Raw genomic sequence first — 25,011 nt, 5'->3', positions numbered from 1 at the left:
CACCCCTACAAGTGTAACCTCTCCTTTCCCACTCCTCAGTTCCATCCAAATAGCCTCCGTGGACGAGCCCTCTAATCTATCCTGCCTAAGCACCGCTGTAATATTCTCCCTGACAAGCAATGCAACACCACCTCCTCTTGCCCCTCCGACTCTATCACACCTAAAGCAACGAAACCCAGGGATATTCAGCTGCTAATCACATCCCTCCTGCAACCATGTCTCACTAATCGCTACCACATCATACTTCCAAGTATCAATCCACACCTTCAGCTCATCCACCTTTTTTACAATACTCCTGGCATTAAAATATATGAATTTCAGAGATTTCTCAATTCTTAATCCCTGTTTTCCCTCATCTTTAATAACAACATTATTTCCTTTTCCTGCCAATTGCCCTTCATCTTCTTCCAGAGCATTTCCTTTCTCTATCACCTGCCCATCCATATTCAAATACTTACTACAGACTTTCTTTGTTTGCATTCTAACCTTCTCCTTACTGCTCTGTACTATTTTGCTCCCTCCCCCCAACCATTCTAGTTTAAAGGATCCTGAGTAGCCCTAGCAAATACCCCTGCCAGGATTCTGGTCCCCCTGGGATTTAAGTGTAACCTGTCCTTACTGTACAGGTCACACCTTCCCCAAAAAAGGTCCCAGTGATCCAGAAACTTGAAACCCTGCCCCTTACTCCACCCCTTCAGCCACGTGTTAATCCTCCACCTCATTCTATTTCTATTCTCACTGTCACGTGGCACAGGGAGTAATCCAGAGATTACCCCCTTTGCGGTCCTTCTTTTTAACCCCCTACCTAACTACCTGTACTCACTTTTTAGGACCTCTTCTCTATTCCTTCCTATGTCATTGGTACCTACATGTACCATGACCTCTGGCTCCTGTCCCTCACACTTTAGGATATCCAGGACACGAGCAGCAACATCCCGGACCCTGGCACCAGGGAGGCAAACCACCATCCGGTTCTCCTTGCTGCGTCCGCAGAATCCCCTATCCGTCCTCTTAACTATGGAGTCTCCTACCACAATTGCACTCCTCTTCCTTTCCCTACCTTTCTGAGCTACAGGGGCTGACCCCGTGCCAGAGGCACAGCCACTGCTGCTCCCCCCAACTTTGATGTCCTCCTCAACAGTACTCAAAGAGGCATACTTTTTGCTGAGGGATACAGTCATAGGGCTCCTCTCTGGCACCTTACGTTTTTCTGTCCCTCTCCTAACTGTTACCTACCTTTCCTCCTCCCGTGGCCCTGGCGTGACCACCTGGCTATAACTCCTGTCTATGACTTCCTCTGTTTCCCTAACCAGCCTGAGGTCATCAAGCTGCAGCTCTAGTTCCCTAACACGGTCCCTAAGAATCTGCAGCTCGATACACCTAGTGCAGATATGGACATCGGGAGTCTGGAAGACTTCAGGACCTCCCACATCTGGCACTCCCAACAACACACAGCCCTAACACTCATCCTTTACCCCAATGAAGTAGTAATAAAGACTTTCTTACCTTAATGTGCAGTGACTCGTCCTCAACCTGTGCTCTCACTCGCTACCGCTCCCAAAAACCTTTCCTTTACTTTAATACATTACCCAATGTGACCACTAGCACTGTCCAATCCTAACCAGTTTCCTTTAATTACTCCCACCTGCACTCCCTATTCAATTACTGTCTCTGCACTGAACAGCAATCCCCACCTAAATTATTAACTCTGAATTAAGACTAAATGACCACTCTACTCACGTCCGTTCAGCACAGCACGCTCCCGCCTCTTCGCTCCTTGCCAACTGATATATATGATATCACATACAGCCCTGAGATTCCTTTATCTTGCTGGCACAGCAGAATTAGCACTAATTGATTGTGTAAAAAAGAACTGTACACAGCGTCAACATGTAAACAGACAAAGAACTATGAACAGATAATGAATGTAAACAAACTGACTGTGCAATACAGAGATAACAAAGAGAAAATCAATAAAGTGCACAAGTAAGAGTCCTTAAATGTGCCTCTGACTGAGTTTGTCATTTAGGAGCCTGATAGTAGAGGGATAGCAGCTGTTCCTGAACCTGGTGGTGCGAGTCTTGTAGCACCTATACCTCTTTCCTGATGGCAGCAGAGAGAACAGAGTGTGTGGGCCTTTGACCTCACATTTAATTCGGATGGCACTGTTAACAAAGCAGTTTGTGCAACACTATTGGACTGCCAGTGACTTGGGTTTGAATCCGATGCTGTCTGTAAAGAGTTTGTATGTTCTGCCTGTGTTTGCGTGGGTTTTCTCCAGGTGTTCAATTACCTCCCACCTTCCCAAAATGTACAAGATTTGTAGGTGAATTGGTGTATTAACTGATTGGCACTGGCTCGTGGGACAGAAGGGCCTGGCTAATTAATCCACAGCTTTAGAGAGCAACACTGAGCGCAAGAAGCTTTTTAAGCTTGGCTTTTACTGTAAGTTCGATTGCTGATCTTAATTAATAATGTGTCTGAATGTTTTTGTTCTTGATATCAGTCTTTTCTGTGAACGTGATTGCTTTCGTTATGAAGCTACAATGTTAGTGTTGAAGCTTATCATGTATTGCTGGACGATAAGAGACTAGACTACTCATGCATTTATCCTTCTCCCCTTAGAACTGTTCCACGTGGTCTCTGTCCTCCACTATCTGTGGCACATCCCACAGCAGTGGCAGAAGCACTTTTGATCATAGAAAAGGCTATGAGGCCTCTTATTATTGTTGGAAAAGGTATGGCAATTGAACAAATGTATAATTTCAAATGAGAACCATAGAAAATAAGGGGAAGAGAAAGCCATTCAGCCCTTCATACCTGCTGCATAAGTGAGCATGGCCAACCAATCACACGACTTCCATACCCCAAATATGCTTACGCTCCACATCCATTGATCCCATTAGACATAAGGGCCACATCCAACTCACCTTTAAGCATATCTGATGAAGAGACCTTAACAACATCCTTTCACAGGGAGTTCCACATGTTCACATTTCTCTGAGTTAAGAAGCTTCTCCTTGTCTCAGTCCTTTACAGGTCACCCCCTTCTCGTTAGACTGTGAGTTGTTACCCCAGTGATTCTTTTAACAAGATTTGGAATCTCTCGTGTAAATTTCATTCATTGAGGGAAGTAGTCTTTTTGCTAATGGGTTCAGTTTGACAACGGTATTTGAGAAGAATTTATATAAATCTCTACCTGATATAAACAATTGAAAAGTTGTTTAAAAAAAATCAGTTATTTTCAGGGCTTTGTAATGACCCTTCTAAGCAGTAGGTGGCAGCGGCATCCTGAATTGTGCACTCCAGTGTGCAGAGTACAAGGATAATAAAATTTATGATATTCCTCCTTGTTGTTCCCTGCATCTGCTGCTTCAAAATATGGGGCTTTGTCATGTTGGGAAGAGTATCAGGTTCGGTGGGTTCACAGAGACACGAGTCTGGACTCAAGTGTTACAATCACACGCAACTTCAATTAACAAACAGGAGAGAAATGGGAGAATGTAACATGGTACTCGATTATTAGTTCACTTAAGCAACAATATAGACATTGACCTCAGACCTAGGTTGGATTACGACAATAGTGAACCTATACTCAACACACTCACACACATGAATACATATATTACAAACAGGGACTCTTACATACACCTGGCTCCCTGTACCAATGGGAGTGTGGCTTTCTGTAAGCATTGATCTATTGCAATAGTATGGCTCAGCTTCAGTGCACACCCTACCAAAGACACTTTCAGCAATGCCCAGAGTAGTGACCTGGTGTGGAGCAGTGTCTGGGGCTTGGTCCATGAGGCAGAGAAAAAGAATGTGCGTTGGTGCTAATCTGTGCTTCAAGCCAATAATAACCCTAGGTGATTTAAATTAGCCAACGGCAAGTGTGCACTAATGGATGTCCGGAATTCACCATGATTGACACGTGATGTGACTTCCAAATAAGTTTTAGTCTTAATAATCAATAATCTTAATCTTGGAGTAGATTTTATTTCCCATTTGTTTGTCATGAACACACCGCTGGTGTGATCTGTGAAGTTTTGGTTTATAAATATGTATAAGCCAGGGACTTTTTATAATTTTGTCAGGGTTGAAATTGCCTTGCTGGAGGTTGAAAATGTGGGTCAACATATTAAACGTTGTTGAAATGTGGTTAGGTGCTGGAAATGTCCATTTTTCTTCATTGGTTGAAATTTATGGAAGATAACAGCATGGATGATAGGTTGATGAATGACTGTCTGCATTCTTTTCTGTAATGGCAAGTATCAATGAGGTAGTGACTGAATATTGATTACTAATGTCCCACTCCACAGAGCCAGATAGCACCTGATACTACCAGATGACAAGGACTTGGAGGAGAAAATATGTAGGGAAATCACTGATTAGTGAAAAAAAAACAATTATAATGAGGTGATTTTAACTTCCCTTGTCCTGTCTGCAAATGCTGAAGGGCTAAATGATGGGGCAGAATTTTTCAGAAGGATTTTCTCAAGCAATATATCAAAGACCTTACTAGTGAGGAGGTGAGGCTCAACCTTCTCTAGAGGCATGAGATTGGACAGTGGCTAAAGTGACCCTAATCTGCAGCAACCATACCACACTGATGCAGCCGGCCAGGATGCTCTCAATAGAGTTCCTGTAGAAGGTTGACATAATGGTGGCCGGTAGCCTTGCCCGCTTCACTCTTCTTGGGAAGTGCTGTGCGCCTTCCTGACGAGTGAGGAAATGTTGTGTGTCCACGGTAGGTCACTAGTTAAGGAAACTCCAAGGAACTTGGTGCTCTCCACTCTCTCTGTTACAGAATTGTTGAGTTGTAGGTTAGCACAATGTTGTTACTGCACCAGCAATAGGGACCAGGGTTTGAATCTGCGCTGCCTATAAGAATTTTGTATGTTCTTCATGGGGTTCCTCTGGGGGCTCCGATTTCCTCTCACCATTCAAAATGTATTGAGGTTGTAGGTTAATTGGGTGCACAGGCTTGTGGGCCGAAATGGCCTATTTCTGTGCTGTTTGTCTAAATTTAAATTTGGTAGAGGGTGGTCATTCCTGATCCTCCTGAAGTCCATGGTCATCTTCTTCGTCATGTCCACATTGAGACTCAAGTTGTTACTTTCGCATCATTTCACGAGATTTTCTACCTCTTTTCATCGTTATTGGTCATAAGGCCAAATGCTGTTGTGTCATCTGAAACTTGATGACACTGTTGGAGATGGCGATGCAGTCATGGGTCAGTAGCATGAATAGCAATGGAAGCAGGATTATGGCAAGGCATGCATATTATCATGGGTCATAAAAGGAAGCCCGGCAGTATTGTCAGCAATGATGCATTCCTCTCTGATTCAACACATTCTGTGTTAACTTTGAACAAAAGATAAGTGAGCCATTATTGTCATTCATGACAACCTTATGCATGTCTATGGCCACAGAAACTTGCAGCCATCAGTGTGGACTCACTAACCTCAGAGCATGAGAGGTGATTAATAGAGGTATACAGTATATGATTATGAGAGGCTTAGATAGGGTAGACAGCTAGCACATTTTGTTAGTGCAGCAATAGCAAATACAGGAGGACATGGGTTTAAAGTGAGTGGAGGAAAGTTTAGGGGAGATGACAGAGGTAAGTGAATACCTGGAATGCATTACTGGGAGCCATGGTGGAGGCTAGTACTATAGGGATATTTAAAAAAAAACCTAGATAGACACATGGATGTAAGAAATATATGGGTGTGAGGTTAGGAAGATTAGACGGTTGTGGTTTGGGTTTATATAGGTCGGCACATCGTGCACCAAAGGGTTTGTACTGGATCAGCCATGCTCACACAATAGCTTAAAAAAAAGCACAAAAAGGACTCTACTTCCTCAGAAGCTTAAGGAATGTTGCCATGTCCTTAGTGTCCCTGATCAATTTTGTTAGATGCACAATTGGAAATGTAGGGTTTGTGTGATAGCCAAAGCGACATTCACAACTCTCTGCCCAAGGCCACAAGAAACTGCAGAGAGTTGTGAATGTTGCTTAGGCCATCTAACAAAACAATCTCCCTTCCATTGACTCTGTCTTCGGTTCTCGCTGCCTTGGAAAAGCAACCAACGCATCCCACCTTGGTTGCACTCTCCTCTTCCCCCTTCCAGTTGGGCAGTTTGAGTTTCAAAACACCACAGATACAAGGACAGTTTTTTTTTTCCCAACTGTCATCTTGGACAGATCTTTCACAATGCAGAAAAGACTCTCAACAATGTTACCAGGACTGGTGGGCTTGAATGACAAGGAGAGTCATACAACACAGAACAAGCCTTTCATCCCAACTTGTCCATGGCAAACAAGTTGGCATTCTGGGGGATTGTCCCAATTGCCCACATTTTGTCCATATTTTTCCGAGCCCTTCCTATTCAAAAATCTGTCCAATCCTAACATCTTGTAAATGTTGTATTTGTGCTTGATTCTATACTTTCCTCTTGTAACTCATTCCAGATATGGTCCACCATCTGGGTGAAAAAGTTGCCTCCTAAATCTTTCCAGTCTCACCTTAAACCTATGTCTTTTAGTTCTATAATCATTTACCTTTGGAAAAAGACTGTGAGTATTCACTTGGTAGATTCCCTCTCATGACTTTATAAAGCTCTATGGATCATCCTTCAACTTTCTGCTCTTTAGAGAATAAAGATCCAGTCTCTCCCTATGATTTAACCCTTCTAGTCCCAGCAACGTCCTGGTAAATCTCCTCTGCACTCTTCCAATTGATTGATGTCCTTCCCATAGCTGGGTGAATGGAATTGCACACAGTACTCTGAGTGTGGTCTCACCAATGCCTTGTGCAGCTGAATCATCAGATCTCAACATTTGTATTCAATACCTTGCCCAATGAAGGCAAGTGTGCCGGGTGCCAGCCTCATCACCTTGTCCGACCAAGTTGCCACTTTCAAGGAACTGTGCACCTGTACCCTTGCCTTTCTGTTTTCAATACTTAAAGAGGGAAACAAGAAATGACAAATGAGAGATTCTTCAAAGAGTGTAGTGAGAACATGGACTAACCTGCCAGAGGAAAGGGTAGAGGCAGAATAATTGTAACAGTTAAAATACATTTAAATAGGTTCTTGGATAAGAATGGTTTAGAGGGATATGCGTTGAACATAGGCAAATGAGTCTAGCTTGAGAAAACAACATGGTCAGAATGGACAAATTGGGCCAAAGGGTTTACTGCCATGATGTAAAACTCTATGACTGAGTGTTATTCCGTGCACTGCAGCCCACAAATGTTGCAGATCACTTGTGTGGGAACAAGCCTTCACCATAGATGTGATGACCACATCTTCGTTACTTAAGAGAGACTCGTCCCAGGAAGTGGAATCTGGAACAAAGGACACTCCAAATAAATGGATTCCTTTCAACATTTCTCCTTTGAACTCCCCCAATCCCCACTACCTGGTCATGTCTCCCTTTACATCGCACCTCTCATTACAACTTTGGCACTCTCGCAGTTTTGAGCCTGACACTTGCCAATCATTTCCCCCATTTCATGTCAGTCACGAGCCTGCCCACAATCCCCACCCACTAGTCGAGAGGTTGATCCCATTCCCACCTCTTCCCACTGCACTTCATGGTTTTGGTGCAGTGTGACTGAAATATCTGAACAAAGACGGCCCCACTTCCCCCACCTGGTCCTGAGTTCTGCAAAGCCTGTGAAGGATTTTTTTTTTTGGATGCATAAACCGTGCAATGTATCACGTACTATGATTTGGGCCTTGTGCTCTTTTGTGGCTTTCCATCGACAGAATGCCCTGCTGCACACTGAGCCAACTCATCCCTCCAGAGGGCAAAACAGTTGTTAAGCCATTAATTTTCTTATGATGGAGATGTTGGCGGCATTTGTTCATGGGTGCACATGTGACATGAGAGATATGTTCTTCTTATTTCTTAAAGGTGCTGCCTATTCTCATGCTGAAGTAAATATTAGGGAGTTTGTAGACATCTCCGGTTTACCATTTCTACCCACTCCAATGGGGAAAGGTGTGGTACCTGACAATCATCCGAACTGCGTCTCTGCAGCCAGATCCAGGTCAGTTTCTGAAGCAAAGCTGATACTTTTCTAATGTGCAAAACTTAATATACCAACACATTTTGAACAATCAACAATCTCAGTAATCCTCAGGTTTGGGCTTAAATTCAGTATCTACTTTCTAGACATAGCAGGATGAATTCATTTTGTGGACTTTATACACTAAAACACCTACAGGAATTGGTAGCTGCCGAATAAGTGAGTTTTCTGGTTGCTTGAGACTCACCCTTACAATGCCTAACTATATTAAGAATAAACAGTTTAAAAGACAAAAATACTACACTGTACTTGCACTGAACAATCTTCACTTGCATGCCTATGTAAACCTTAAGGCATTTTACTTCATTTTCACTCACATTCTTTGAAAAACATTTAACCGTTGCTAAATCTACAGGTTCCTTCCCCTCCACAGAGCCGGTACTGACATAACAAGCAGTTCTGTAATTCACTTGTATGTGCATGCTTCTTCAGCATAATAGTTGCTGGAATAACATTCACAATATTATTTTGGTTTTACTGCGATTGTTTACTACCTCATTTATTGTCCTCATTTTACACGAGTGACGTTTGCCCCCTTGACAGGGCTGAAAGCTAATGACCTGTCATTTGAACTTGCCTATGATTGGCTAGAGTTGATCATGTGATTCACTATAGTATTGCTTTTCCCAAGGTAGTTTGCTTGTTTGGAATGCTGAATGCCGTTGCTGCATTTCCCGCTGGAGCTGAATAATACCCATCAGAATCTAGAGTTTTGGACTCGTCTGCTCCCTCCTCAGCATGTTGCTGTCATTGAGCTGATGGAGGAGCTTGGGTAGAGATGCTCAGTCAACCTTTCCGGTTGGGACCCTTTATCTTGATAATTGGGGACTGTCCTCTGCTGCCTGGCCTGCTGAGTTCCTCCAGCAGCTCAGTGTCCACTCAAGATTGCAGCATCTGCAGTTTTGGTGCTTTTCCATGTTGCTGTCATTGTTTTGCCTGAACTAACATTCTGCCTTGTATGTTTCCCAGTGTTGTGAAGGGACTGGCATTGAGAAATTAGGCTGCTCACCAGCTGCATTATTTGTACTAATTGATCCTCAGTTGAGTTTTACAGAATTCATATTTCATGCAATTTGTTCAAACTTTAAAACAGTGGTTCTGAACTTTTCTTTCCACTCACCTACCACTTTAAGTATTCCCTGTGCCATCGGTGCTCTGTGATTAGTAAGGGATTGCTTAAGCTGGTAGGTGAGTGGGGAGAAAAAAGGTTGAGAACTACTGTTTTAATCATACCTAATTGACTCGTTATGTGCACGATTTCATAACTCCAAAGGAAATGGGTCAATGACAATTCTTCTCAAGCAAAATATTTCAGTAACAATTGGGTCTAGAGCAGTGATTCTCAACCTTCCCTAAAGGTCGTCTTGCATACCAGTCATCTTATACACTGACAAATACAATAAGTTTATCTCTCCAGGTGGCACTTTGTGTTTGCATGTCTTTCTGGTGAGTCCAAAGCTGTTTTGTTCACTTAGCTATTCATCCATATTTAAAAAAAAATAATTGAAGGACATACAGCTCAGTGAGTCTCTGATTATAGCTTGAGTAATCCCACCACAGCTTGGTACAGGAACTGCACTGCCCATGTCCATGAGAAACTGCAGAGAGTTGTAACTGCCAAAATCCCCTCCATTGACTCTGTCTAGAACTCCTGCTTCTTGGGAAAGCTGCTAACATATTAATGGACCCATCCCACCCCAGTCACACTTTCTTCTCCTCCTTTCAGTCAGGCAGAAGATACACTCGGTTGAAAACATGAACTTCCAAATTCAAGAACAGCTTCGTTCCTGCTGCTATTAGACTTTTAAATGGATTTCTCATCCACACTTGTTTTTTAAACTGTACTTTTCTTTATAACCAGCACTATGATGAGGTTCTTTTCTCTCTATCCTGCACTATTTGATTTATTGTAATACTACTGACTCTTGTCTTATTTATTAATATTGTACAGTCCACTGTATGCGTTGACTTGCCTTGATAGCACACAAAACAAGTCTTTTTCTTATATCTCAATGCACGTGACAATAAAACTGTGGTAATTCTCCTGCCCTTTCTCCAGCACCCATCGATTTCCATTTTGAATTCCCTTAGTAATTCTGGTACCACCATTCCTACAGATAGTGAATTCCAGATATAAGATACTCTCTGTATTAAAAAAAATGCTTTGGCCAAGATTTGAAATTCAAATGGTCCTTGAACTGTCACGAACAGGAACCACTTCAGCAAATCATCTCTCAACCAATAATTAGCATTATAATCATGGTGTAAATGGGTTTGGTTGTAAATCTTGTGTGTATTTTCTTTTAATTATTTTCCCAATATATATTTTACTTATAAGGAAGAAATTATCTAATTTAGAAAATGGAAGTGTTCGTTGCCACTCTTTGTCATGTTTTGATTGCGTAATTTTTTCTTATAAATCTAGACCATTTTGTGTTTTGAAATGACTGATTCAGTATTTTATATTGGGTTATTGCCAGCTTGTTTACTTCTCACAGATGACAATACTTTAAATGAAAATTATATCCAAAATGTAACTCCAGTGCTTCTCAAGCTTTGCTGAAGTGTGACTCCAGTTAAATATTGGAAATCTTTTGTGACCCCAAAATGATTCTGGCCGTAAATAATAGATATTTATAAGATTATGAGGAGCTTAGATAGACATGACCTGGGGCAATAAGAGCAAATAACAGAGGGCATTGGTTACAAGTGAGTGGAGGAAAGTTTTTGGGGAAGATGATCAAGGTAGGTTTTTAACGCAGAGGGGAGGGTGCCTGGAATGCAATGGTGGGGGTGGAGGCTGTTGCAATCAGGACATTCAAAAGGTACTTAGACAGAAAAATGGATGTAAGAAAAATAGAGGGTTATGGGTGTGAAGTAGGGAAAAATTAGATTGTTATGATACCACTGTTTTAATTGTACCTAATTGACTTGTTATGTGCATGGTTTCATAACTCCAAAGGAAATGGGCCATTGACAATTTTTCTCGAGCAAAATATTTCAGCAACAATTGGGTCTCGAGCAGTGGTTCTCAACCTTTTTTCCCCCACTCACATTAGCACCTTAAACAATCCCTTACTAATCAGAGCACCGATGGTATAGGGAATACTTAAAGTGGTATGTGAGTGGAAAGAAAAAAGGTTGAAAACCACTGCTCCAGAATATTCTCTCCGCCTGTTTTCTTCCCCAAAAAATAAAAAGTAAGAGATGTGACGTACTAGGGACCCATGTCAGCCCGGGAACAATTTTCTCCCTCCACTTGGGTGAGAAAGTGTGGACCAACAGGCCGAAAGACAGTCCCTTCCCCATAGCCATCAGCTCCTGAATGAATCCCATAAGAGTGCTATTGTGCTTCTCTTTTTTTGTCCTCATCTTAATTTTCATTGCCACCAAATACACTGTAAATTGTGCTCTTTGCACAGCTGTACAAATGTTAGAGATAACTTGTTAGATTGCTTGTAGAAGAACCCTTCTTACAATACTAGGTATAATGTGACAAATAAATGTAATGACACCATTATATCGTGGGCATCCTGAAGTTCTTCACTGAACTTTACTGTTCCTCAGAGCCTTGTCAAATGCAGATGTGATTCTACTGTTGGGAGCCAGATTAAACTGGATGTTGCATTTCGGGCATCCGCCAAGATTTCGATCGGATGTGAAAATCATACAGGTATTGAGAGATTCATATCATTTAAATAGATTTCTGCATACTAAAAGTTTGGAAAAACTTGAAGGATTTGGTCAGTGTCTAAATTAAGGGTACTTTTATTGTGTCATCATCTTTATATCTAATTTTGACATGATTATTTAAATGATGAACAGAGATCATTATTCTAAGTTATTAATGTCACTTTCTGAGACATGCATTCTTAATTTTCTGTTGTTGGAGCTCTGACTGTCAAATAATTTCATGCAGCTTTTGTCACAGGAACGGCCCCACACTTTTGTGGTGGAATATTTCTCCAGGGGCCACAAGGATTCCTCGAGAACCTGGATCCTTTGCTTTGACAACAATCACTACCCAGCCTTTCCTGTTCCTTATCTTACTGGTGTCATTTGCCAGATTCCTGGCACAGGCTGCTTGTGTCCTGATGTGAGGATGTGTGGGAATTTGATTCACATGAGCGGTAGTGAGCCCTGAACAAGTAATAAAGTTTCTCTGAGCCTCAAGCACAGTAATTCATGTCCCCTTGTACATGTGAGGCAATGATTCCCTCCTTTATTAAAAGCTTCTCACATAGGTTAGCTTGGAATCTGCAGGGGGTCATCTAATGCATTTGGTGATCCTGTTGTGGTCTCCTCTACTTTGGAGAGACAGGACACAGACTAGGTGATCGTTTCATTGAGCACCTTCACTTTGTTCACTGCGGTAACAGGGACCTCCCAGTGGTCAACCCTTTTAATTCCACACACCCTGCCTTATGCACTGCCAAGCCGAGGCTACCGGCAGATTGGAGGAACAATGCCTAATATTCCACGTGGGCATCCAACCAGAAACCTCCAGTTTCTGTTCCCCCCCCCCCCCACCATCCCGAGTCACTGTCTTCCCTTATCCTTCTATCTCCTTTCCTCCAGCTCCCCACCCCTTTCCCTTCCCTCTCCATTCAAAGAGCTACTGCTATCACTCTCAGGTTTTTTCTCTTCTCCCATCCTACCTATATTCACCTATATCCTCTTAATTGTCAGCCTGTACTCCTCCCCCTGCCCCCTCCCTCCCTACTCTCCTCTCTCCACCATTTTATTCAGGCACCTGTCTGCTTTTTGCTCATACCTGGATGAAGGGCTCAGGGCTGAAACATTGGTTACCCTTCACTTTAAGAGCTGGGTGACCTGCTGAGTATTGCAGCTTAATTTATGGTATGTTTTCTGGAGGAGAGTGTTTTACATTATAACATTTACAGTTTTAGTTGTTATGTGCCTCAAAGTAGCTCTGACCTGAAGTCCACTAGAAGAAACTAAAGACAATGAACAGACTTCTCTTTACGACAAAGGTGAGGAGAATTTTCTTCAGCCAGAGGGTTGTGAATCTGTGGAATTTGTTGCCACAGACAGTTGTGGAGGCCAAGTCACTGGGTAAATTTAAAGCAGAGGTCCATGGGTTCTTGATTAGTACAGGTGTCAAAGGTTTTGTGGAGAAGGCTGGAAAGCCATGGTTCAAATGATAGTGCAGACATGATGGGCCGAATAGCCTAATTCTACTCCTATCACTTATGGCGTTATACATGAGGAAGTGCTAAAGCATAAATTGATTATAAAACAAGGAAGTACAAGACATGGAGGAAACAAGAAAATCTCCAGATGCTGGGGTCAAGTGCAGTGCACATAAGCATTTGAGAAACTCAGCAGATCACGCAGCATCCATGGAAAGTAAAGGGCAGTCAACGTTTTGGGCCTGAGCCCCTCTTCAGGAGTGCCGAAAATCAGATAGACGCCTAAATACATGTAGTGCACGATAATACTTTATTTTTAGAGAGATAGAGACATTAATTTAATTTTCAAGAATTGGAAAATAAGCATTACAGTTTCCAACATTTTACATAATGCTTTACATCTGACCTTGTTTTAACAAGCCTGCTCCCTCCAAATGAAACATGATTTTGGATTATTACTGTGCAGGCAATTAGGGGATCGTGAATCACTGAGAGAGAGATTGCTATTATAACGAGCAAAAAAATGTTGAAAGTGCAGTGCAATTCCTGAGAGAAATACAAACTAACTTTCAAGTGCAATCTATCACTCCTTAAAATATTTATTGCTTTTGGCTCTTTCAGATGTTGATTAGCCTGATGTGTATTTCAAATATTTTCTGTTTTATTTTGGATTTTGAAGATGTTTTCTCTCTCTCTCTCTCATCTCAGTTTTATCTCGTATTTCTCTCACGTCCTTTAACTATGTTATGTATCATGATTAATGCTTAGAAGATAAACTGTAACCTCGATATGCTTTGTTTAGGTTGATATTTGTGCAGAAGAATTAGGAAATAATGTGAAGCCTGTTGCAGCCTTACTTGGTGATGTGAATACTATTGTCAAGCAGGTAATGTGTTTTCCTTTTCTATAAATATTTTTGTTTTCCACTTAAAGTCTCTCTAATATATTTCTAGATATCTTTAAGAATATTCTTAAGAATGAAAAGAGTTAGGGGTTAAGTATTAGCATGGATAGAGAATTGGTTAACCAATAGAATGGAGAGAGTTGGGATACAGGTGTGCTTTTCTGCTTGGCAATCAGTGGTGAGTAGGGTATCGCAGGGTTTGGTGGTGGCCCCCAACTGTTCACAATATATATTAACAATCTGGAAGAGGGGGACTAATGAGTCTAAATTAAGTGGAAAAGCAAATTGTGCAGATGATACGGAGAGTCTTGCAGATAGACTGAGTGGACAAGGATCTGGCAGACGGAGTGTAATGTCGGTAAATGTGAGGTTATTGGTTTGAAGGAAAAGTGGAAGATCAGACAATTATTTAAATGAGAGTGATTACAGCATGCTGTCATGCAGAAGAAATTGGGAGTGCTCGTGCATGAATTGCAAAAGGTTGGCTTGCAGGTGCAGCAGGCTATCAAGAAGGCAAATAGAATGTTGGAGCAGGGAGGTTATGTATGCTGCAACTGTGAGGCTGCATCTGGAGTACTGCTTGTAGTCCTGGTCTCCTGACTTGAGGAAGGATGTACTGGGTTTGGAGGTGGTGCAGAGGAGGTTCACCAGGTTGATTCCAGTGATAAAGGGTTATCCTGAGAGGAGAGATTGAGTTGTCTGGGACTGTACTCTGGAATTTAGAAGAATGAGGGGAGATCTTATAGAAATATATAAAATTATGAAGGATAGATAAGATAGAGGTAGATAAATGTAGTGCTATCGATCAACCACATTAGACAGAGAATCGTGATTAATAGGCGAATCACCTTAAGACATCAACGCATCTCACATATTGCTGGCCCGGATCCAAGGCAGGTATTGAGGAAGGAGTTTGGGTGTAACAGCCTTTCTAGGGATTTCCAGGAGGGAGGAGTCACAGGTGCAGGGGGCGGGCCAGCTCAGACAATACATACAATACAAAGAATACAGTGGTTGCACCACAATAAGTTGTTTCCAGTTGTGGGGGAGACTAGAACTAGGTGACATCACCTCAAGATCCAGGGAGGTAGATTTAGGACAAAGATGAGAAGGAACTGCTTTTCCCAGAAGGTGATGAATCTATGGAATTCACTGCCCGTTGAAGCAGTGGAGGCAACCTCAGTAAATATATTTAAGGCAAGGTTGGATAGATTTTTATATAGCAGGTGAATTGAGGGATGTGGGGAAGAGGCAGATAGGTGGAGGTGAGTCTATCATTAGATCAGCCATGATCTCATTGAATGGCGGAGTAGGCTTGATGAGCCGGATGGCCTACTCCTTCTCCTATTTCTTATGTTCTTATAGTCACGTGGAACACGTTTTTCAACCAAGTCGTGTACTGCACACGATTCCCACAAAACATGTGCCCAACACTGATGTATGTACTGATCACAGGCCTCCAGCTAGAATACCCCTTTCCACCACTACCCTCTTTCTTCTATGGCCCAGCCAATTCTGAATCCAAACCATCAATTCACCATGGATCTGTTCCTTCTGAATCACCCTTCCATGGCGGACCTTGTCAAATGCCTTGCTAAAATGCATGTAGACAATGTGCACTGCCCTACCCTCATTAACTAACTTTATCACCTCCTCAAAAAAGACAATTGAGTTTCTAAGATGTGACTTTCCCCACACATCAATCTAACCCTCCTCTCCCTCGTATCCCATAACTTGCTATTTTTCTTTGATCCATATGCCTATTTAAGAGTCTTTTAAATGTTCCTATTGTATCATTTTCCACCATCACCCCCAAAAATGCATTTCCAGTCATCCACCACTCTCTCTGTAAAAAAAACTATGACAACTCACCCAAACTTTCCTCCACTTCTGAAACATTGAGTGGTTTCATCCCAACAACCTTGCACTGACTGTCAGCAAAACCAAGGAGATGATTGTGGACTTAAGGAGAAAGTCAGGAGGAAACGACCCAGTCCTCATCGAGGGCTCAGAAGTGGAGAAGGTCAAGAACTTAAAATTCCTGGGTGTCACTATCTCTGAGGATTTGTTCTGGAATCTCCATGTCGACACAATCACGAAGAAGGCTCTTCAACGGCTATACTTTGTGAGGTGTTTGAGGAGATTTGGTTTGACACAAAAGACTCTCGAAAACTTCTACAAATGTACTGAAGAGAGCATCCTCGCTGGTTGCATCACTGGTACTGAGGTGCCAAATCTTAGAACAAGAAAACACTGCAGAGGGTTGTTAACTTTGCCTGCAACTTCATGAGCGCCTGACTTCACTCTATCAAGGGCACCTACAAGAGGCATTGTCGTAAGAAAGCAGCCTCTACCCTCAAAGACCCCCACCACTCAGGTCACGCCTTTTTCACTCTGCTACCATCAGGAAAAAAGGTGCAGGAGCCTAAAGACAAGCACTCAGTGGCACAAGGTCAGCTTCCCTGTTTTCATCAGATTCCTGAATGATCACTGAACTTTTGTGCACTAATTTTATTTATTGCTGTAAGGTGGTTTATCTGAATGTTTGCACTGTGACGCTGCTGGAAAAGAATAAATTTTGTGACTTATTCATGACAATAAATTCTGATTCTGATTAAGGGCTCATTGCCTGATCAATTTATGCACTTTGTGCACTGAGATGTTAAATGATTCTTAAATGAGCTTTAACTGTCCATACATAATGATCTGTCAGGCATTTCAAATGTTTAGTTGCCTTCAATTTACATTTGCTTTTTAAAAATATCTTTTTATCCAAGGGCTACTTTGTTGAGACCTAGATGTTCTCTATTTTGTTCAGTAAAGAACAGACTACCTCCACGAGGAATAATATTAGCCCAGAATAGGCCTGTTTATTTTTAACTACTGCTTTGGATCATTTATAGACTGTGCTGTCTGAGAAAATGGGTCTGACTAAGAATGAGTTGCTTGAGTTGGCTCAGCTCAGGGAGGAATGTAAATGCATTTTCTTAAAAAAAACATTCTAATTCTGGAAACAGTGACCACATCAAGCATTCCGATGGGAGATCCTGGTACATTTTATATGGTGCTCTTGCAATTAAGACATAGATAATACATAAGAGTGAATTAGCGTTGGGTTGTAAGATCTGAGCATGTCAGAGAAGAAGGAGCATTGTGGATCGTTGGAAATAAAGAGGGAGGCAATGAAAATTTAAAAAGAAATATTCTCTCTGACAGAGGGTCAGGAGGCAATGAAAATTAAAAAAGAAATATTCTCTCTGACAGAGGGTCAGGAGGGTAGCAAGCTGGGAAAGATAGGAGTAGGAGTGTGTTAGTTGGACACACGAGTAAAATGCCTTCAGACGGGGCATAGATTTGGGAGTTTTGATAGGGAGGGAAGGGTGTAGTTTGTATTAAAAGCAAGAGTGAAAATGTCTGTGAACATTTCAGCCAAATACTCTGCCAGGTCTGCTATCAGGGCCTGACACCTTGTGAGGGTTCACTCTCTTGAAAGATATTCTGACAAAGGCCTCAGAGACAGATATCACATGGTCGCCAGCTTCTGCAGGGGTTCTCTTTGGCACCGTTGAATACTCTTTTTCAAAGTAAGCATAAAAGATGTTCAACTCATTGGGTAGTGGAGCATCACAGCCATTTATGATGTTAGGCTTCACCTTATTGGATACAAGGCCTGCCATAGTTCACCGGCATCCAACTCCATTTTTAGTTTTTCTTGGAATTGCCTCTTTACGTCTGAGATAGCCTTCCATAGGCCATACCCAGACTTCATTTAGAGATCTGGATCATCGGTCTTAAACAACATTGACCTTGCCCTCAGCAGGTTGCAAATTGTTTGATTCGTCTACACTCATCCACCCAGGTCTTGATTAAGTCAGTGACAGCCATGGCATTTTCATTCAAGTTTCAAGATGAGTCCATGAATATAGCCTATTCCACTGATTCAAAGCAGTCCTGCAGGCGCTCTCCGCCTCCCTCAACTATACTTTCACTGTCTTCACCACTGGTGCTATAGGCGTTCTTGATGGTGGTGCAGCAGTGGTCAAGTGTATTGGCTCCTCTGGTTGAGCAGGGAATATATTGATGATGGTTCATCAGAGACTTTTTAAGGTTGGCCTGTAAGAAGTGCTCTACAATGATCGAGAAGGGACAGTTGCTACCCCTCCCATCATTCGACTCCTAAACAACAAACTCAATCAGGGACCCATTTTAGGACTCTTACTTTATACATTATTTATTACACAATTTGTATTTTTTCCTCTTTGTTTACATTTCTCTCTTACATGGTGTCTTTTTTTTTTCTTGAGTACAGCTTAGTTCCTGATTATTCAAAAATTCTGCCTAGCCCTCAGGAAAAAGAATCTCAGGATTTTATGTAATGTCATGTATGTGCTTGGACAATAGATTTGACCTTTGACCTGCATATTTCATCTCACCCCAAACTCAGCTGTAGTAGCAGTTTGCATCAACTCATCATTCACCTTCACTGTTGTGTTCCCTGAGGAAGATCATCCCTCACAATGATTTTCATTGTTGTTTTTAAATCCATCCATGGCCTTTACTTTCTCTGATTTTATAACCTTCTGCATTCCCACCACTGTCTCTGATCTGTGACCTCCCTTTCCTACTCTTTGTTTGGAAAATACCCTGTGATTTTATTCCTGACTGGCTTAGTCAATTCTCAATTTCCTCATCAAAATGACAGTAACAAGCATGTTTACATTGCACCTTTTATCATAACTCATCATCCTTTAACATCGCTGGAATGCTATCAAACCAGTGACTGAAACTGATCTGAAGGAAAGATGATCTAATGCCCTGTCCAAAAGGATAGGGAGTGTTTCAATGTAGAAGGAAAGGTAGATAGAGGTTTAGAGAGGGAATAATAGGCCCTCTATCCTTGGCTGCAGAAAGCACAGCAGTCAGTGATGGTAGGATTACATTCAGGCATGATCAAGAATCGAGTACTGGGGAAGAGCAGATATCTTGGAAGATAAGAAGGATGTTACAAAGATGTGGAAGGTCAAGGTAATAGAAGGATTTGATGGGAACTTTAGAATTACGTAGCTGGGAGCCAATGGAGATGAGCATTCGCAAGCAATATCTCTTGTCATTGTCTTGAGATGTTCCAAATCTTCTGTACTTTTACTATTGTGATACAAATTCTGTAATGGATGATAAACTGGGATAAATATTATGATCATTTTCATGCATTATAACTTTTACTGATACATCTTCTCTGTGGATTGTTACCTTGTCGTGGTGGAGAAACGTGTTGTCCTGTGATCCCGAGAGTGATGTCATCTGGAGCTATGCCCCTGGAGGAGTCACCCATGGTGGTAAAGGTTGAGAGTGAGGTACCTGACAAAGAACAATCCAACCAAGTCCTCAACGGTGGAACAAGTGGGCAAAGTTACTCTGAACTCAACGGCTGCAAAGGCAGACGAAGGCTGCAACAAATCCATCAGCTCCAATCGTCATGGTTTTCATGCCGTTGGAACTAGTTGTTTGATTTGTGAAGTATCATGTGCTTCTTGGAGTGCGACATCACATACAAGCACAGGCGTCTTCGTTCTGTGGATCAATGGAACAAAGGCCATCACCCCCAACTACGAGGGCTTGCCATGAAGATGACGTACTTTGTGGTAAACAAGACTCGAGTTCCAATTGCAAAACTATAATTAGTGCTGGACATGCAGAATGTTTTCATTAGAAAGTGTATGACAAAATTTAGTAAAGTACTTGTAATCTATAAGCAAACAATGAGCTGCCAGTGGAACTCAGTGGATCAGACAGTATTGATGGGTAGAAATGGCCAGTGAATGTTTCGAGTCTGGACCCTTTCGTCTCGATACAGGATCCTGACCTGAAATGTTTCTACTCATGGATGCTCATTGTTTAATCAATATTTCACCATCTACAGTTCTTGTATTTATCTACTTGGAATTTATTCTCCATGTTCATAACTATATGTTATCATGCAATTGATCTGGATTTTTCTTTTCAGTCTTGCTTATCACAAATTTTGGTCGTTTTGTGCATCAATGTTTACCATTGTAGGTTGCCTCATATACATTTTATATAAACCATTAAACTGTCCACTGCTATGAGACAGTTGGAGGCTCTGGAAACTAAATATAAAAGTAGGATCAGTTCTTGTTATCATGGTATGCATCAAAGAATCTACACAGAGACAATGCCTTGATCAATTTATTTTCCATGTTTTTTTTTAAATTCAATAATGCTTTTCAGTTTTTGGAATACTTCAGGATTGCACCATGGATTTACCCATCCAACTCTGAATGGTGGTTATTTCTGAAGGAGAAAATAAAAGCCAATGAAGAATTATCTCAGGTAATTCATTACAATTGCTGAATGACATTTGAATTGTATATGTGCCTTAAGTTATTCCTCTCGAGCACTGACATGTTCTGTTTATACCCTTATTGGGGTTAATTTACTTGAAGTGTAACCCATTTACTTTCCACGGCAGTATTTTAAGTCATGATTTGAAGTGTCAGTTTTGATTGACATTTCAGATATTTGTTTTTGCTGCATCACAGGATGAAATGTTTCAAAATGCTACATTTGTGTGAAAAGAAAGATTGACTAGATAATCATATCAGAAAGATTGTGATCACTTTTAATTAAATCATCTCTTTAACTTGAGAATCTAGCTTTGATGATTCAGGCTATTTTAAATTTGTGTTTGATTGACACTTTTTTTTGAGTTAAGGCAGATTTAAAAGATGTTGCAAACTTCCATCAAGGAAGTACTCATGATTATTTTGTTATTTTTTTATGTTAGCAAAAGGAATATTGGCAGTTTGCATAAAGAAATAAGATTAATATAAGCACATTAAAATTATATTTAGTGATTTAGTTTGAAAAACAATGCCATGCTGAAATTCTGTGTATAAAAATGCAATAAAATTGAATGAAAATTTAGGTTTTCCACCTCCATTGTAACTGCTTAGAAATAAGTATTGGTATCAGATTAAGTCTGAAATAATAACCTGCTTTCTTTTAATCACCCTGCTGTATTGTTCTATCTAATTTAGTAAGCCAGATGGCAACCACTTTGTGAAAGGTTTGATTTCCACTGTAAGATAGTTAGAAGAGTCATTAATCTGTGAACTGTGTAATATCCCACATGGTTTTTGTTTTTAATAAATAAAAGTTATTCTCTTCTTTTCTTTGGCTTGGCTTCGCGGACGAAGATTTATGGAGGGGTATGTCCACATCTGCTGCAGGCTCATTGGTGACTGACAAGTCCGATGCGGGACAGGCAGGCACGGTTGCAGCGGTTACAAGGGAAAATTGGTGGGTTGGGGTTGGGTGTTGGGTTTTTCCTCCTTTGCCTTTTGTCAGTGAGGTGGGCTCTGTGGTCTTCCTCAAAGGAGGTTGCTGCCTGCCGAACTGTGAGGCGCCAAGATGCACGGTTTGAGGCAAGATCAGCCCATTGGCTGTGGTCAATGTGGCAGGCACCAAGAGATTTCTTTAAGCAGTCCTTGTACCTCTTCTTTGGTGCACCTCTGACTCGGTGGCCAGTGGAGAGCTCGCCATAGAACACGATCTTGGGAAGGCGATGGTCCTCCATTCTGGAGATGTGACCCACCCAGCGCAGTTGGGTCTTCAGCAGCGTGGATTCGATGCTTGCGGACTCTGCCAGCTCGAGTACTTCGATGTTGGTGATGAAGTTATTCCAATGAATGTTAAGGATGGAGCGGAGACAGCGCTTATGGAAGCGTTCTAGGAGCCGTAGGTGATGCCGGTAGAGGACCCATGATTCGGAGCCGAACAGGAGCGTGGGTATGACAACGGCTCTGTACACGCTGATCTTTGTGTGTTTCTTCAGGTGGTTGTTTTTCCAGACTCTTTTGTGTAGTCTTCCAAAGGCGCTATTTGCCTTGGCGAGTCTGTTGCCTGTCTCTTTGTTGATCCTTGCATCAGATAAAATGGTGCAGCCGAGGGAGGTAAACTGGTTGACCGTTTTAAGTTCTGTGTGCCTGATGGAGTTGTGGGGGGGCTGGTGGTCATGGTGGGGAGCTGGCTGATGGAGGATCTCAGTTTTCTTCAGGCTGACTTCCAGGCCAAACAATTTGGCAGTTTCCGCAAAACAGGACGTCATGCGCAGGAAAGCTGGCTCTGAATGGGCAACTAAAGCGGCATTGTCTGCAAATAGTAGTTCACGGACAAGTTGCTCTTGTGTCTTGGTGTGAGCTTGCAGGCGCCTCAGATTGAAGAGACTGCCATCCGTGCGGTACCGGATGTAAACAGCATCTTCATTGTTGAGGTCTTTCATGGCTTGTTTCAGCATCATGCTGACGAAGATAGTAAAGAGGGTTGGTGCGAGGACGCAGCCTTGCTTCACGCCGTTGTCAATGGAGAAGGGTTCGGAGAGCTCATTGCTGTATCTGACCCGACCTTGTTGGTTTTCGTGCAGTTGGATAACCATGTTGAGGAACTTGGGGGGGGGGGCATCCGAGGCGCTCTAGTATTTGCCAAAGCCCTTTCCTGCTCACGGTGTCAAAGGCTTTGGTGAGATCAACAAAGGTGATGTAGAGTCCTTTGTTTTGTTCTCTGCACTTTTCTTGGAGCTGTCTGAGGGCAAAGACCATGTCAGTAGTTCCTCTGTTTCCATGAAAGCCACACTCTGATTCAGGGAGGACATTTTCGGCGACACTAGGTATTAGTCTATTAAGGAGAATCCTAGCGAAGATTTTGCCTGCAATGGAGAGCAGCGTGATTCCCCTGTAGTTTGAGCAGTCTGATTTCTCGCCTTTGTTTTTGTACAGGGTGATGATGATGGCATTACGAAGGTCCTGAGGCAGCTTTTCTTGGTCCCAGCAGGTTTCTGAGTCTTTGCCGACGCGAGGATTGAAATTGCCAAGGATGACAACTTTGTCGGCTGTAGGGGTGCATCGGATGAGGTTGCGCAGATCAGTGTAGAACTTGTCCTTTTCTGCTGGTTCCACCTGAAGGGCTGGAGCATAGACACTGATGAGAGTGATGCGTCGCTTGTTTTGAAGGGGGAGTCGCACGGACATGATCCGGCCCGAGTGGCCTGTCGGGAGGTTTTCAAGTTTGGAGGCAATGGAGTTCTTGACCATGAAGCCAACACCAGATAGGCGTCGTTCAGCCTGAGGCTTGCCAGACCAGTCGAGTGTGTAGCCCGCGCCGCGTTCTTGGAGGCTGCCTATATCTGCAAGGCGGACTTTGCTGAGAGCCGCTATGTTGATGTCGAGTCTGAGGAGTTCATGTACGATTCAAGTCGGTGGCTGTCAGCCTTGTCTAGCAGGGTTCTGATGTTCCAGCATGCTAGCTTGAGTTTGTGTGCATCTTTTTCTTACCTCTAATTAAAATAACCATCAAAGCATCAGGAAAGAAAAATATTTTGCACTTATGAGCATGTTATCTCAGATGTACATTACAAGATTCCAGAACGTGTATTGGTTATTGATACTGAGCCGGAGACGCAGCATTCCTGGCCCAGGAGCCTGTGCTGCCCCAAATTCACCTGATTTGAAGGGTGGGAGGAAACCAGAGCACCTGGAGGAAGCCCACAAAGACATGGGGAGAATGTAAAAATTCATTAGAGACGTGCCGGATTCGAGCCTGGATTGTTGGAGTAATAGCGATGTGGTAACTGCTTCGTTAACCGTGGTGCCCTATGCTGAAATTCCAATTCCATGCCAGGGAATTATTATTGCTTTTATTTTGAATCTGAGCATCTCTAATAAAGTGATTTGTGCATTCCAGTCTAAAATGATGCAAGGAAATGATCATTATCGGTGGAATAGTGCTTGTATTCAGATCGGTTCCTTTTACTGAAGCACATTGCATTCCAACAACATCTATCATCCACAAGGATTCAACATTTTAGTTCAGTTTCATAACTTGCCATTGTGGGACTTCAGCTCGTGTTCACCTTTTCTAAAAGATCCTCACAATTTTGTATTGGGTTTATTCTGTATTCTCTACCTTTCTGTGTGAAACATAGAGAATAGGAGCACTCCACTGCTGTACACATTCATGGCTGATGAGCCACTTAAGTACCCTGTGACTTTCCCCATATTCCTTGACCTTTAGTGTTGAGAAGTACGGCTACCTCTTCATGAATAATGCCTGATTTCCACTCCCTTCATAGGTATAGAGTTCACAGGATCAGCACTCTCTGGGTGAAGATATTTCTCTGGATCTCAGACCTCAATAGTCTACTGTGACCTAGCATCGAGAACATGTTGCCTATATCCATAGCTAGGTCGGCCTTCTACAAATAATGAGACCTAAACACCATTCTCTTTCCATAGATGCCTGAAAATGAATTCATGAATATATTTTTAAAATATCAATTTTTTACCTGCTGTGAACCCATCAGTAAATTTTCTGAATCTATCATGGTCAAATCATACCTTTATAATTTCCTTTATTTGGATTCAGGACCCAAGATTATGAATTAACCATGTTATTCTTCATCTTAATGAAGAATTCTGTCATACTGAGCTTCTCTTCTCTAAGGAAGCGCAACGAAGTCATTATTTTTTATTTACTACTTGCACAATAAGTAATCTGGGACAATCTGTTCCCCAGTCAACCTGTATTGGTCTAAAATGTACAAACCAGGAATTCGTCCTCCATTATATTATTTCTAATTTTGTTGATGAATATATATGTAGGTCAAAGTTACTCATCACACATTTCTTGCATGTCTCTATCTGCCTATAAGTTCGTTGCCATCCTTTGTTATCCTGCTACACCTCCACTATTTTATGAATAATATAACCATGGACATCTTTTCTTAAAATTTAGACGTACAGCATGGTAACAGGCCATTTCGGCTCACAAGTCTGTGCCA

The 25,011-nt window shown here is 42.0% G+C and overlaps 1 protein-coding gene across 2 annotated transcripts in view; it reads left to right on the top strand.

Moving 5' to 3' along the window:
- hacl1 (2-hydroxyacyl-CoA lyase 1) overlaps positions 1-25,011 on the top strand; it is an 83,398-nt gene that overhangs the window by 32,628 nt on the left and 25,759 nt on the right. For both annotated transcript variants that reach the window (XM_069912752.1, XM_069912760.1), the window contains 5 exons: positions 2,626-2,738; positions 7,925-8,060; positions 11,667-11,772; positions 14,055-14,138; positions 20,406-20,507. In XM_069912752.1, the coding sequence (XP_069768853.1) occupies positions 2,626-2,738; positions 7,925-8,060; positions 11,667-11,772; positions 14,055-14,138; positions 20,406-20,507 (541 nt within the window). The remainder of the gene's footprint in view (positions 1-2,625; positions 2,739-7,924; positions 8,061-11,666; positions 11,773-14,054; positions 14,139-20,405; positions 20,508-25,011) is intronic.

The sequence above is a fragment of the Narcine bancroftii genome, chromosome 1, assembly GCF_036971445.1.
Source record: "Narcine bancroftii isolate sNarBan1 chromosome 1, sNarBan1.hap1, whole genome shotgun sequence".
NCBI classification, from domain to species: Eukaryota; Metazoa; Chordata; class Chondrichthyes; order Torpediniformes; family Narcinidae; genus Narcine; species Narcine bancroftii.
This window is presented reverse-complemented; position numbering and strand designations above follow the sequence as displayed.